The 16,704-nt window shown below is 38.9% G+C and overlaps 1 protein-coding gene across 2 annotated transcripts in view; it reads right to left on the reverse strand.

Moving 5' to 3' along the window:
• Window positions 1-6,045: 6,045 nt before the first annotated feature.
• The window catches only part of STMN4 (stathmin 4), a 31,985-nt gene continuing 21,326 nt past the window's right edge, over window positions 6,046-16,704 (reverse strand). For both annotated transcript variants that reach the window (XM_051976379.1, XM_051976378.1), the window contains exons 5-6: window positions 14,970-15,161; window positions 6,046-7,747 (exon numbers count right to left, since the gene is read on the reverse strand). In XM_051976379.1, the coding sequence (XP_051832339.1) occupies window positions 7,688-7,747; window positions 14,970-15,161 (252 nt within the window). In that variant the 3' untranslated portion in view covers window positions 6,046-7,687. The remainder of the gene's footprint in view (window positions 7,748-14,969; window positions 15,162-16,704) is intronic.

Here is a 16,704-nt window from a genome sequence, read left to right on the forward strand (position 1 = left end):
GAAGAGCCAAAGGATTAAATCTTGTTTACTCCACAGTGGGCAGTCAGACAGCTGTCTCTGAAGGAGATTCAAAATGGAGTTTGGCCTCCATGAATCTGAAGCGGAACTTAAGTTTAGGATAGTATTAGGAATGATAGACTGTTACCCAGCCTTTCTTGATTTATATGTTAGAACCTTCCTGTTAGAAGAGAGAAATCAAAGCTAGAGCTTTTGTGCTCTTTCTGCCTGCCACATTCCTGCTGGAGGTCTTGGGAGAGAAGAGTTACTTGGGGCAACTGCTCAGTCAGGGGGAGACGGACAATTTCATTTGGAGTCAGTGAATGCAAAGGACTCTATAGCAGCCAATCTGGTGAACATCGGTATCCACTAGGCTGAAATTTGTGTCCCCCATCAATATGTCTGAAATAGCTTTTTTGAGTGAATGACCACTTCCTCAGAATTCTTATCCATAAAATCAGGGTGCTAGACTATGTGTCTCCTAAGGTCTTTCCTGGATCTTAATTTGTGATCCTAGGATTTTATAATAAAGAGATGAAGTATCCTGAGAGGGTGATAAATTACAAGCAGAAGTGTTTGAATTATCTAGCCAGTGACTAGATACTTAGTGACTAGGTTAATATATGATGCAGTGAATGAATGAATGAAAAGACATTTACAAAGGATTATGGGATATAAGTTACTTTAAAAACTATTTTGAAAAGCAGACAGAATTCATATTTTGCTCATAAAGAGTTCATATTATAATAGGAAGAGACAACACTGATAGGAGATTTCAGATGCAAGTCAGATGGAAAGATTGCCTTGCCCTTGAGTTATGGTAGCAAAGTTACAATGTCTCTGGATGCATATTCTTTAAAGGAATTTTCATTTTGTATCCATTTGTATCCCTTTCTGAGCCTGAACCAGTTGATGATGCCAGGGATTTTGATGGTGAGAAGTTGCTTTTCTTTGCTGATCTTCAGTAGCTGTGGTTGCTGAGAAGGTAGGAGTTATAGCATCAGCAGAGGTAGTTGCTGGGTAAGATCTCCATAGGAGTTGCTCCCCTGCGTCAGGGACTATGAAGAAAGCATGGCTGCTATTCCCAAGGTTTGGGGGGAATCTGATGATGGTGGAGTTCTAGTGACTGACAGATCATGAAAGTGTGACCAGATTGTTTTTATTGGGCGTTAGGTGAGGCAGCTGATCCTCAGTTAGCCATTTCTTAAGAGTTCCTTGTATCCTGTCAGGCAGGAGCAAGGGGACAGGTCTATATTTCTATTGTCAGGCACCCTTTAATTGTCTCCAAACAATGGCGATCATCCTAATGATATATTTAGATTAATTAAGAAATTCCTAAAATCAACCAGGGGCTTCTAAGGTCTACACAAATTTCCCTTAAATATACTCATTCCTTTGTGAACTCATCTACTAAGCACATTTACATGGCAGCTACTAAATTTATATTTTCCTAGTTCTTCTCTCTCCTCTCCTCCAGCTACCCAAATTCTTTCCATTCTTTCCATTTCTTCATTCAGAGGAAATTTCTCCCTCCAAAGCTACCAATCATCTCTTAATTGCAAAATCTAACAATGTTGTTTTCAATCCTGATCTTTCTTAACATTCTTGATCTTGACTATTAATCACTTTCTCCTCCTGAATATTCTATTCTTTGTGACTTTTCAAGTTACTGCTCCCTCTTGGCTTTTCTACCAGTTTTGTTGTTGTTTCATCATCTTTGTTACTCTTCCACCTGTGAATGCCCCTCAAACTCTTGGCCTTTGTGCTCTTCTCTTTACTTTCTATTTTATCTCCTCTGGTGATTTCAACTTCTGTGAAGTTTAATTATTTATCTCTATGAAAATGATTTGAGATCTCTAGTCTCCTGACTTCCATTTCCTCATCTCCAACTGCCTTTTGGGCATTTCATACTTGATAATTAAATGTATCAAATTCACCATATCCTAAACAGAACTCATTATTTATGACCATCATCCCTTCCCAACTTTCTTATTACAAGTAAGGGTGATCCTTTCTACTCAATCTTGCAGATATGCAAACTTGGAGTCCTCCTTGATACCTCATTCTTAATCACCCACATATCTAATCAGCTGTCAAATCTTGTCATTTTTGTCTTCATGGTTTCACTTAAATATTGTCTTTTGTCTCCATTCAAACAGCTATCACCTAGACTTTTTAAACCCTAAGCACTTCTCACCTGTGCTATTGAAATGGTCTTCCAATTGGTTTCCCTGACTTGCCTCTCCTGACTGCTATCCATCCATCTTTCATAAAGCAGCCAAAATGATAAACCTAAAGCATAACAGAACTTGTCATTCATCTTCCTACTCAATAAATGTCAGTGGTTCCTTATTAGTTCTTAAATCTAATAAGGTCCTTTCTTTGGCATTTAAAACTCTCCACTTTTACTCCTCTTTATCCCCTCCCCCCCTTTACCTTTCCATTCTTCTTACACTTGATTCCCTTCCCTATACTCTCTAGTCCAGTGATACTAATAAACTAGTGATACTAGTCTACTTGTTGTTCATCACATATGATGTCATCTTCAATCTCTATGCCTTTGCACACATTATCCCCAAGACCTCATATGTATACTCATCTCGCCTTTTGCCATTGAATTTTTTAAGACCCAAGACAAAGAGTACCTTATTCAGGTTACTTAGCTCTTTGAGACTTTCTCCCTAAAGCTACCTTCATTTTACTCTATAATTTGTATACATCTATTTATTTAAATGTTGTTTTCCCTCATTAATATCTAAGCTCTTTGAAGGCAGGTATTTCCCCCCCACCCTCCTTTCTTTATATCCTTAATGCTCAGCTCAATAAGTGTCTAATAAAGGCTTATTGATTGATTGATCTTAAGCCAATTCAAATCTTGCCTCATTAATAGCAATTTCTAAACTCTGCTAGGACAGGATCAGGAATGAATGAAAAAGTATTCTTAAGCATTTATTATGCTTCAAGTAATGTGCTAGGCTCTGGGGATACAAAGAAAAAAATTTCTGCTCTCATAAAATTCACACTCTAACTGGAGGAGATGACACATATGGAGGCTCATCTGCAGGGGAGATGGCAAAACCAGAAGTCTTTGGTATTGGTGGTGCATCTTCCCTGTGGAGCAGGGATCCTGGAGAGTACTGACTCACCACCATTGGGAAGGAGGAAGTACTTCTAACATTGAGTGGTATAGGATTGGAGGATGGAATTATTGTCTAATAGAAAGATGTCATTGTTTGGAAGATTGGAGTGTGGGGTCTAAGTGGCTTTTGCCTGGGAAGGGTGGTTCAGGCTGGGACCCTCCAAGATCTGGGTAGATTGGGATGAGAGAGGGGAAGGAGGAGGTCAAGGGTTGTCTCTTTTGGCTTCTAAGGTCCCTTCTGGCTCTAAATCCTATGGATTACCATTAGTTGGGGTTTGGATGAATAAATTATGGTATATGAATATAATGGAATATTATTGTTATATAAGAAATGAGCAGCAGGATGATTTCAGAAAGGCTGGAGAGACTTACATGAACTGATTCTAAGTGAAGTGAGTAGAACCAAGAGAATATTGTACACAGGAAAAAGATTATGAGATGATCAACTCTGATGAATTTGACTTTTTTCAACAATGAGGTGATTCAGGCCAATTCCAATAGACTTGTGTTGAGGAGAGCCATCTCCATCCAGAAAGAGGACTATGGGGACTGAATATGGATCACAACATAGTATTTTCACCTTTTCTGTTGTTGTTTACTTGTCCCCCTCTCCCTCTATTTCTCATTTTTTTCTGATCTGATTTTTCATGTGTAGCATGATAAATGTAGAAAGATGTTTAGAAGAACTGAACATGTATTTTGCATATATTTTGAAAATAAAAAGTTAATTTAAAAATATAAATCCTATTGATTATATATTGAGGAAAATGGATTTAGTTCCAATTTGCACTCTTTCTCAGAGTCCATCATTACTTTCTCTTCTCTCCCTCTTCCTGTTCCTTGCTCCATTTTTAGTACTTATCACATGGTGGTTCTCTATCCACCAGAATGTGTTTTTTTTGTGTATTTTTTTTTTTAAATACAAACTGTTCGGACAGTTAAGTGGCACAGTGGATAGAGCACCAACTCTGAAGTCAGGAAGACCTGAGTTCAAATCTGATCTCAAACAATTAACATTTCCTAACTGTGTGATCCTAGGTAAGTCACTTAACCCCAATTGTCTCAGAAAAAAAAAAAAAAACACACCCAATCTGGTGGTTTTAGCAGACCAAAAGCTCAATGTCAGTCAGTATTGTGAGACAGACATCAAGAAAGTTTACAAGGTGTTAGTCAGCATAAGCTGTAGTGAGCTCACTGTAGTGAGCTACAAGATTCAGGAATAAGGAGGTAATAGCCCTAGATCATCTCACATCTGAAGTATTATGTTCAGTTCAGTGCTATTTGGAAAGGACATTTGTTAGATGGAGAGCACCCAGAGAAATGTAACTAGCATAATGAAGGACCACATAAGAGTCAATTGATTTGGGCAGCTAAGTGGCGCAGTGGGTAGGAGCATAGAAATTGTATTCAGGAAGACGAGTTCAAATTCTGCCTCATATTCTTATCAGTTATGTTGCCCTGTTAACCTCTCAGCTTCAGTTTCTTTGTTGATAAGATGGGGATAACAATAGTGCCTATCTCATAGATCCTCCTTATGGGGATCCAATATGTGACATATATACAGTGTTTTGCAAACCTTAAAGCACTATCTAAATGCTAGCTGTTATTATTATTTTGATTGAGGGAACTGGGGATATTTAGCAGAGACACAATAATTATCTTCAGGTATTTAAAAGTATGAGCAGTTCTGCTTGGCCCCAGAGAGCAAGATTAGAAGTAGCTGGTGAAGTTGCAATGTGAATTGTGAGAAAAAACTTTCATAATTGTTATTGGCTCCCCCACTCCCCTAAAAGTAGAATGGAAAATGGTGAGCTCCTTGTCATTGAAGTTCTTTAAGTAAAGGCTGAAAAACTAACTACCTAACTGAATTACTAATTGGCAGGTACACTATAGAGGGGATTCTTGTTCATGTGTGGCTTAAATTAAGATGACTTTTTAGATACCTACCAATTCCAAGGTTAAGAGACTCTGTGACTGCCATTTTTCTGTAGGCTTAACATAAACTGATGCTATGCCAACCCTCACTTCCACACAGCAGATGTAGCAGCCATGTGTTGATAGGAGTTGGTCCAGCATTCTCTTCCCTCCCAATCCCAGCCACCCACACATAAGACAGATGGGAAGCCTGAGGGTAAATGCACAGGAAGGACTAGAAGGAACTTCTGGGTTGGCAGGCCTTGTAGGAGGTGAGTGACTAGAGATGTCACACAGAAGAGGAACAGGTGCCAGTACAGACAGCCAGAGCCATGTAGAGAGTTCAGGAATGAGACTAGGTGTGGAGGGAAACAAGGGAGTTCACCTGTTGATTACTACCACATTGAGAGCTGTGGATCCCAGTAAGGGAATCTCATTGACCTATCAGATGCTTAGGGAGAAGAACCAGATAGGAGACTGGCCCAGTCTCAGGATGTACTCAGATTAGCAATTTCACTAATTGGTGCTCAGTCTGAGACCATGTGATGAGACCATGAACCAAACTTCTGAGAAAGGAAATGGAGCTCCCTGGAAGGATTTTCCCAATTGTTTGTTAAAGACTCAGATGTGAGTCCTTTCGGATCCCTTATTGTCTTGAATCATTTAAATAAATTTGTAAGCCTGAATGCTTGCAGAGAAGAGCTAAGAGCCCTTAGGAAAAAACATGAACTTGATTGTTTTGTTCCCCTGGGGAAACTGTGAATATAGGGGCACAAGTTATCAAGATTTTTCTGTAGAGAGAGGCCCCAAGACTGAACCCATTCTGTTTCAAGATCTTTCACAAAACTTACACAAGGTATTCTAATTACCAGGTTCTATTACATGGAAGTCTTTGTTCATACTTGTGTCTTTCTTCTGAGGCACATAGTTGAGATTAATAAATGTGTCTGCTCCCCACCCCCTTACAAAAGGAAGCTGAGTCAGGGCACGGGAGATGAGAAAGAACATAGTACCAAGGTGGTTTATTTGCAAAGCTGTATACAAAAATACACAGTATCTGCCCAAGTGGGAGGGAATCCCTGATACCACATTCATCCTGCCCTTTTCCCCAGTTCCTGCCTGGGACTCCTGCTGTTCTCAAAGGATGGACTTCCTGTGTAGAGTCCCTAAGGCTTCTTTCTGAGCCAGAGGACCACTGACCTAAAAGATAAAACCCCTGGCCCCTCTAAATTAGGAAAAGAGATTTAAAAAGCTCCTTTGGCTACAGGTTTTCCACTCTGGGCCCAACAAACTGAATTCTCTTCCAGGCCCTGTTAATGCTTACTTCCTTCTAGCCTAATCCCAAATTAAAATGGGTTTTCTTCTTACTAAAGAGTCTCCTTAGTCTTAGCCCCAGATTTCAGAGAGCCTTGGAAAGCATGTTAAAATACCAGTTCCTCCACTGAGGGCAAGACAGCATCTTCCCCGTGATCTATCTAGCATGACACCTTAGCAATCACAGATATTTAGTGAGATGCCGCCAAGGAGGGGGCCAGAAATGTGCTGATCTTCCAGTTCTATGGAGTGGTAGCAGACATAGTAAGGGAAGGACCGGACTTAATGTCCAAAGATCTCGATTCAACTGCCAGCTCTGCTCCTTCTAAGCTGCGTGACCTTGAGCGTGCCACTGTCTCTCTGAACTCATTCTCCTCATGTATAAAAGGGAAAAATATTTGGCCCACTGACTTCATGGAGTTGTTGTAAGGAGACAGCGAGGCGATGGATGTGAAAGCACTTCATTGATGCATAGTATAATGCAATCATAATGTAAACTCTTATGGTTACTAAAAATGGGATGATGACACTGGCAAGAGTCTATCCTGCTCTCCCCACCCTCCACCTCCTTGCATGGCCAAAGCATTGCTGAGGACAAAGATAAGGAGTATCATAAACCATTCTGGAGCATCAAACATCAACATTTTACTAGTTGGGCCTTTTGGGGACAGGAAAAAAGAACCAGAGACATGGAGTAAATATTCCATTTGTAATGAAGATCAAAAGATGAATGTAAAAACACACACATATGTGGGGCACGACACCCACACTAACAGTGGGTCATCCCACCTGTTATAGGATGGAAACAATACACCTGCTGAGCATGCCTCCCTCTGGCCAGTTTAAAGGTTTGAGGATCTTACCTTAAACCACTTCGATACTCCTTTCCACCCAGGTACTTTCCACTTCACCACTAATTTCTATTCCCCCGATTTCCAACATCTTTTTTTTGCCCATACCCACCCACCCTGAAGACTTGTTGGTCCAATGCTTGATACCCAGCCAAAGAAATGGGGAAAAAAAAGTGTGGAGGATGCAATTCTGAGCTTCTCTGGGTGTAATAGCTATGAGGGCCCCACGGGTCCCTCTCTGACCTTCTTTTTTCCAAGTCTCTTTCTCTCCCCTCTCCCACCCCATCATTGTTCCCCAGAAACAAATAGGATGGCTTCACTGGTCAACTCTTTACATGTACAAACAAAGAAAGCAGAGGAAACTTCCCTTGGCCACTACCCTCCCCCTCCCCCCAAAACCCCCCAGTTCTGGGATAGCCGCCACCACTGCTGCTGGAGCTGCTGGTCCAAATTTCTTCTTGCCTCAGGGTCTTTACCTGGAGGCCTCTTCCTTCAGCTCCTTGTTTTTCCGAACCTCTTCAGCATGTTTATCCTGGAAAGGAGAGGTGGGAATAGGGTGGGTTAGGTGGCTCCACTTTTAGGAGTAAGAGTATGGAGAGAAAGAGTAAGAAAATTTAAGAGTAAGAGTAGAAGAATGGGAGACCTGGGACAGTAAGAGTGGCAGAACTCATTTGAATTGCTTTCTGAGTAGGGGCCTTTGAGCTCATAGAGCAGGCAGGCTCCCTGTGCCCTGACTGCTATCCATATCTGGATCCATGTACATATCAGTCTCCTTCTCTGTAAAAATAAAGACCATCATGTCACTACCTCATGGGCTTGTTATAAAGATCAAATACAATTTTATATATTGTTCCTATTTTTGTTCAGTCATTTCAGTCCTGTATGATTCCTTATGGTCCCTTTTAGGGTTTTCTGAGCAGATATATGGGAATATTTTGCCATTTCCTTCTCCAGCTCATTTTACAGATGAAGAGGTGAACAGGGTTAAGTGACTTGTCCAGGGTCACATAGTTAGTAAGTACCTAGGGCCAAATGTGAACACAAGATTCTTCCTGACTCCAGATTTGACACTCTTATCTGTTGCATCACCACATTTCCCCCAGAGATTTTATATATACATAAAGTATAATTTCATTACCATATTAGTTATAATTATTTAATTATAATAAATTATGAATTACAATTTTGCAAACTTTAAAGCACTATATAAATACTGATTGTCATCATCATCATCAGGGTGTTAAAAAAATCATTATTTGCTCTTCCATAATCATATTTTCCTCTATTATGTACCTACTTATTTCCCTTCTCCTTCTCATATAGCTTTTACCTTACAGGATCATCAATATAAAACTGGAATGGCCTTTGAGCCCACTTAGCCCAAACTTGTCATTTGGTAGATGACAAAACCAGAGTCTAGGGAGGTTTGGTGATTTGGCATTAAGGTAATAATCATCAGATGTGGAATTTGAACCTTGAACCTAGGTCACAGGATAATGAACTTTAAACTGGAAAGGATCTCAGAAGACCATCTAGTCTGACATCCTCACTTTACAAATGAGGAAAGTAAGGTAACCTCTAGTACCCTCTAGAAGCATTAAGAGATAGATCTCTGGTCACCTAGGAGGATTTGAACCCAACACCTCTAATACTTTTTTCATTACATGACACTGCTCCTGTCTACTTTTGATCACTCTTCTATTTACCATGACTATCCCACCTTCTTTTACTCTCTTATTCATTTGTTCTTTGAAACATTTCTACCTCTATGTATATATGTATCTAAAGTGCATGTAGTAGTTAGGCATGTGAATGTGTAATTATATTGTTGGGAGAGTGTTTGGGTATAATGATGGTGAACTTATTGGAATGCATGGGGAATAAGGGCATACTTTGTGTGTCTTTCCTCTATTGATTATGTGAAACCTATTCTGTCTGTAACTTGTTTGTCTGTGGTTGTTTGAGTGTTTGCTTTCTTCCTTGAGAGCAGGAACTGTATTTTACCTTTATAATCTTAGAACTTAACCCAGTGACTGGCATAATCACTTAATTAGTATTTATTGATTGATGTCATGTCTGTATATTCAGGATGTATGTTCTACACTAAAATCTTATTCCATTATCTCACCATAGTGTGGAGATGATTTTAGCTTCTCCAAGGCTATACCAGTGGAGATAATTTCTGACAACTACCAGGCTGGACATATGGACACAATGAGAGGTAGGTAGGTCTCTGGTGTCTGAGGACCAGAATTCCATAAGTTTGGAAGGTTCATCACTATAAGATTGGCCAATGGGGTGCGTGTATGTAAGTGAGTGTGTGTGTATGTGTGTGTGTGTGTGTGTGTGTGTGTGTGTGTGTGTATTTTTGGCTACTATAGCTCATGAAATTGTGTGATAAAGTTTAGAACTGCAATCTGTTAGTGTAAGAATGAAATACTGATGATATCAGAAATCTTTTCAAGTATAGAAGTAGTATATCTACAGATATATAGGGGATGTGTTCATAGGTGTATGTGCTTTTTTAAAATATAAACTTATTTGTGTTAATGAATAATATCTATAATTCATAATTAAGATTTGTTAACTGGAAGAAAAACTACCATCAACAAATAAGTAAGTATGATGAGCTCTGCATGAGTAGTGGTTGCAATAGGACTAATTCTACTAACATAAATATGCTGTTAAGTCCCTCAATGAATTGTTAATGAGATATCAGTATTTGTAATAGTTGAGTCCTTTTAGATGTCCCCAACCTAGGCAGGTAGACTAGGAGTTGGCAAGCATTTAAGAGTTGAGCCAACATTTTCATCCCTTTAGCTTTCAAGATTGTTAACTGCATGCTAACCTGTGCTTTGTGAGCAGGAGCTTGATCTTTCTCATCTTTCAAAAGCTGGAGTATCAAAGTTGTGCCATGGGTGAGGGGATCAACGAATATTGAGTTAAGTGGATTCTTTGTCACATGTTCTACATCTGAATAATATACTCCTGACGAATCTTGTAGCTAGTTAGTTTTGGGACTTTCCTGCTTGGCCCCACAGAGGCAAAGTTGAATTGGGATGAGGACTGATATTGGAATGAATTTCCTTCCCTTCTGTTTTTTTTTTTTTTCTGAGGCAATTGGGATTAAGTGACTTACCCAGGGTCACACAGCTAAGAAGTGTTAAGTGTCTGAGGTCACATTTGAACTCAGGTCCTCCTGACTCCAGGACTGGTGCTCTATCCACTGCGCCACCTAGCTGCCCCTTTGCTTCCCTTCTTTAGAAAGACTGAAGTATGATTGGGTGGCAGTGGGGTATGTGTGTGTGTAACATTCTACCAGTCACTAAATTAGTCACTTTGCTTAACTCTTAAAGAGAGTACTATGGGAAGCACATTTGCAAAGAAATTGTGATTTGTAAAATAAAATGGATCAACAAAACATCTTTTAAAAAGAAACTGAACAGATCTAGCCTGTCACGTAGGTACTCCATGACATTTTTTCCCAGATCTCAAGTTATCATAGATATATGAAAATTCTTTTAGTTAAGGAGTGGTTTCTCGTCATCCCCACTAGAGCATATTGTTGAGGTCTAGCTTTGGGGTACCTAAATGAAATTAGAGTTAAGGTCTAGTGGCAGGTTTGGGGTACAGATTCAGCGCAAGGGGGTCTAGTAGCGGTGCGAGTTCCCAATAAAAGCATTTATTGGCCCAGAGAGCTAGATTGATAAAAGAGGTTTATTATTAGATAAGCAAAGTTAAAGTATAGGCGAAGGTAGAGATAAGGAGGGCACTGGACAGAGGGTCCTCACATGGTAGCCATGTTTGGAATCTCTGCAAAGAGGGGTTCCCAGCGCGGACTTTTTATAATAGGAGACTTAGCTCGAGGGGCTTTCGGGTGTAGCCCCAAAGTTGGCTCATATCCGGGTGGGGCTGGGAACAGGTCAGATCTTCTATTGGAATTCAAAGGGACCAGGATTTGTGAGTTAAAGGGCAATTTACATTATTAACTAGGAGAGGATGGGAATCTAGAAAGGAATCTTTCCCGCATCATTATGAGAGCTTACCTATGGCTTAAAAATCATTTAAAAAAAAAAAAGAATCTTATTTTTATCAATGGCTTTTGTTTTTACAGCACTTTCATTTTAAAATATTTCACTTTCCCACCCAACAAGCCATGCCTATGTAATAACTTGCCGTAGGTGGTGCTGAAATTTCACAAGATCAATGTTGTGAACAATGGCAAAGCATCTTGTGAGATAGTTTCTTCTCTTTCCTTCATTCCTCCCCACCACCCTGTCTTAGGCCATGAGAAGATGGATAAAATATGCACAAAATTTGATATATGACAGCATGAGATCTCAGAACCATGCAAAATTTGAAGGCACTGGGCAAGAGCTGAGGTGGCAGTGGATTCTGGCAGAGGCTATTTAAATGGAATCAGTCTTTTCAACAAGCCTTTATTAAATGCTTCCTAAGTTCCAGTTGCTGTACTAAGCGCTGAGATACAAAGATAGGCAACATTATGGTTGAGACTGACTGGGTTCCCTTTGGGAAATCCAGTGTCACCACCCACCTTGAGTAGAGGACACAGTGGTAACCAGAAGGGTATCCAAAAACCTGAGGGAATATCTGAGAGGTATTTTCTTTCTCCTTCTATTTCCCCTACTCATTGTCCTTTTCAATGGAGATTCAATCTCATTATCTTTTATTGCCTTTCAGCAGATTTCTTACTGTGGAGTGATGTTCTTTGTTAAGCTTTATTCATTTACATAAAAGGAATTCATTCTCCATTGTCTAGCACAGTATGATTTAAAAAACCTTTAAAGTTCAGTGTGTGTGTGTGTGTGTGTGTGTGTGTGTGTGTGTGTGTGTGTAGGGTGGGTTATAGCTCCATAGAGTTTATATTTAACAAAGTATATAAACTAGAATTCTACATTCTGGCTGTAGGGTGTTTTGTGAACCATTTAGTATGTATATTTTAAAATTACTTTTAAGCTTATATTCATGTGATCATTTTACTGTGGAAGAAGTATCTAGTTGTAATTGTAAAGTATAGCTTACTGGAGAGTAAGATGCTGTAGCTTAACCTTCATCCCACCCAGACCTAGGAGGTAAGGGCAAGGGATGAAGGGAGGGAAGAGTAAGAGGAGCTAGAGGACAGAGTCCCACCTCCAAACTGACTCAGAAAGCATAGATAGTAATAGTCTGTGAAGATTTCAACCCCACCCCCTTTCTTCTCTTGCAGCAGTTTTGGGAAGGAAAGTTTCATCTCCCAAGATGCCTTGCCAATGTTCACAACACTTGCCTGAGAGATTTTGGCACAGATCCCACAAGTGTTGCATTACAATTATAATAAAGAGAAAAAAATTTCAGCAAAATCAATAAAATTATTAATTATGTCTAACATTATATACAATATGAAATCACTTGTTCTGTAAAACAAGTGTCATATTGGACTTAATATAGACACTCTGAATTAGTTCAATGCTGAACCTAAATCTAAGCCTAAATAAATATCTTCTAGAGAGGTTTTAGAAATCCCTGAAGCTCTAAAGCAATAAAAGTATCCCCTGGTATGAGCCTATAGGGCTCAAAGTAGGTTAACAGATTTAATATATTCATTCATTCATTTAACATTTCTTTGTGTAAAGTGATATGCTTAATATAGGGAGAGAGAAACTTAGGAAATGGGGGGTATGGAATCAACACAGATGCCTCTCTTCCTTACCTGATTTTACAAGACAGTGAAAGGCTCCCTAATCTAATATTTCTATCTAATCTTCTATCCCAGAGCCATTTTATATAGATCTCTAGCTATTCGGCCCTGAATCTACGGCCATACCTAAATAACTCCCATCATCACCTGGAATCCCTGAACATTCTTGGAATAACAGAATCCTAGAGGCATAGATTGAGATCATCCATTCCAGCCTGGAATTCTCTCTCCAAATGAATGCAGAAATAGCGTTCCACAGTGATTTATTAAGTGATTTGCTCAAGGTCACATAAAAAATTGCAAAATGGGAATTTGAAACCAGGTCTTTAGAATTCATATCTGACCTTTTCCCACTTGTCCTACATGCTTCCAGTCATTTATATAACCTCCATTTCCAGATCTTTTAATAAGCAGTATCAGGGCAAGTTGACAGGACAGCTTTGGTCTTATTTTCTTCAGAGATAAGACAGTCTAGAACCAGCCATTTTTTTTCTATTTCCTTTGAGAAGGCCTATTCCTTTCTTCCCCACTGAGTTCTTTCTCTGGGTGGCTTGTTTCAGATCGTGCTGCTGAAAGCCTGGAACAAAATCTGGAACAATTCCACGTGACCCTTGGCTGCAATTCTTACTACCTTCATAAGATGAAGTTTGGAGTTTGTATTACCATCCTGTAGTGTCAGATTCCTTAGGGACCCTGAGTAACATTGGCATTTTACTTCCTTCAGAAAGGAAACAAATTTTGGCTTTTGTAGCCATGTGTAGCCAAGTAATTTTGGGGAAGATAGAGAGGAATAGGGGCCACACTGCTCACCATGGGACAAGGCCACCGATCGGGTCCCAGGAGTCACCGCACAGTGGGCGGCTCCTAGAAACAAGACACATCACTGGAACTGTCTCCTGGGAGTTGCAAGAGGCTCGGAGTCAGTTACCCCAGCCTTGAGACCAGGGAAATGAGACCATTACGTTCTTAGCAGAATAGGCTGCTATATAGACAGCTAAAAGGGACCTGGGAATCATCTGTTAACCTTGACAGTTTTCACACGAGGAAACCAAGAATCCAGGCGATAAAAGATTTTGTGCTGGACAACACAGGTATCAAGGCCTTCTTAATGGAGTACTCTTTCTACCCCATTGCCCTGTGAAGCCTATCTCCTACCTCTTGGGTTTCTCAGCTTTTGGTAACTTTCTTTTATTGATTGAAGGCAGAAAATTGTAAGGACCTATGTTTACCTCAGTCTACTCCATTCAGCTCTGAGAAAAATGGGCACCTAAGATTATTATTCTTTGGACTTAAGCCAAGAGCTCAAGTCAGTATCTTTTCACTGATCCTATCTGGTTATTTATGGCTAGAGAAAGGATTGAAAACCCGATAAGTATCTATTGCATAACTATTCCTTGAGAATATGACCTTTCTATCCCACTTCAACCATGAAGATTTAAGTGGGAAAGGGGATATGGATATTTCTTGCCCAATATGCTCTAATTGATTTAGGAATATACTTTCTTTTGAAAATGTATTTTAAGTTATGAAATAAAACATATTTCATAACATAGTAGAATTTAAATAAAGTGATCTCACACGAAACTGCAAGTCTCTTATGTACAACTTGCTATTACTATTAAATATAATAAAATTATTATGTAAATTTATTTTTTTCTTTTCTTCTTCCCTCCCTCTGCCTCCTACCCTAGATATGGCTACCATTAGATACAAATATGTGTGTGAATATTTTATATATGTATATATAAATTTAAAATTTATATTATATGTATAATACATGTATATTATATACCATATAATCATATTATGTCATATAATTATATATTATATAAATATATGTTCACTATATATATTTATGATATAATATACATAATATACATTATATATGTTTGTATGTATATGAATATACTTTCAATGGAATGCTTAGAGAATTCTACTCCGTAAAAAAGCCCAGTAACTAAAATAGGTTCTTCCCTCCCTCAGTAAGATGCTTACTCACCATACAGGAAAGAAGCTGGTATCAAAGGCATTACAATCTGCTTTGGGACCCACTTACCTTCTCTTGCAGACGTTCCAACATGGCAGCGAGATGGGCTTCCCGGTTCTCCTTATTGGATTCCATTTTCTGTGTCAGCTTTTCCTTTGCCATCTTGATGAAATTGTTATTTTCTTCAATGGCTTTTTGGATCACCTCCCGCTCATGCTCTCGCTTCTCAGCTAAATGTTTCAGGAGCTCAGCTTCTTGGTACTAGGTAGGCACAAGAAGGGGAGGTGGCCCATGAAAATCAGTATGCTGATGCTCTAACCTGATTGTCCTCACCTTAACCATGAAGACACCTGATCTCACACCTCTCCTTTTGGTGGAAATTCAGAACAATCAGACTTATTTTTTGTATGTATCTCCCACCACCCACGAACTTCACATCCCACCTCTTCTAGCTAATTTTCCTTAATCTGTTCAGCTTCCATGTCCCATAAGTTCTTGGATATTTTTTGTTTTTCTGTTTCCATTTACCATTTCAACTTCTCTAATTTGTTAGGCTTTCTCCCAAGTCCTTATTTCCTTCAAGGCCCTATTGTCAGGTAGTATGAGTGACTAAACCCCAGCTTTGGAGTCAGGAACTTATAGGTTCAGGCCCTATATCTGACATTACCAAGTGAGCCTGACCAAGTCACTTATCCTCTCAATGCCTCAAGCAACTCTGAGACTATAAGGTACAGGTGTAAGGCTGTTCTGAACAAATGGAGGGAGTTTCCACACTGATGAAATCATAGTTCCAGAACAATAACAAAGTGATAAGGATAATGACAACAAAAGCATCTGAGCTTGATGATTTATTTGGCACTCAGACTATATGAAGCAGAAAAAATGAGGTTGTAACTAGAATGCTGGACTTATTAGAAAAATATAGGTTCAACACTAGCTATTTGATCATGGGTAAGTCAGTTAACACCTCTACATTTTAATTTCCTTGCTTGCAAAGTGGAAAAAATAATATCTCTAGTAATTCATTCACAGGTTAGTTTTGAAGCTCAATGAAATCATGTATGTAAGATGTTTTGCAAACTTAAAAGCACTGTATCTAGGACAATTTTATTTATCTATCTAAGCATACATAGAGTGCATATACATACACACATGTACGTTATATGTGTATATACATAATACATATATTCAATATATATACATGTGTATATATATATATATATGTCTATACCTCATATAAGGTGACCCAAAAGGCTTAGTGCATCTTAAGCTTTAATAACTTAAAATTTTAAGCATTTTAAGCTATTTTAACAATTTTTAAAATTTTAATGGCTCTAAAACTTAAGATGTTCTAAGCATTTTTAGCTTTAATAGCTCAAAATATACTAGACTTTTGGGAGACTGTACTAGAGAGCATATCTATTAAAAATAATATATAGTTTCTTCTTGGATTACATCCTAAATTCAATTAGAATGGGGATTATGGCTTATATTTCTCTGTATCACTTTTTAGCCTTGTGGCTCCCATATAATAGATGCTCAGCAAATATCCATAGGGACATCAAACTATTCTATCTGTAGTAGAAGAGTACCACACCTGGAGTCAAGAAGACTTATCTTCCTGAGTTTAAATCTGGCTTCAGACACTTATTAACTATGTGACTCTGGACAAGTCATGCAATACTGTTTGCCTGTTTTCTCATCTGTAAAATGGCAAAGCACCTCAGTATCTTTACCAAGATCATGAAAAGATGGACAGGATGGAAAGACGACTGAAAAATATTCATACATCTATTCTAGTTAA

This window comes from Antechinus flavipes, chromosome 2 (genome assembly GCF_016432865.1).
Source record: "Antechinus flavipes isolate AdamAnt ecotype Samford, QLD, Australia chromosome 2, AdamAnt_v2, whole genome shotgun sequence".
NCBI classification, from domain to species: domain Eukaryota; kingdom Metazoa; phylum Chordata; class Mammalia; order Dasyuromorphia; family Dasyuridae; genus Antechinus; species Antechinus flavipes.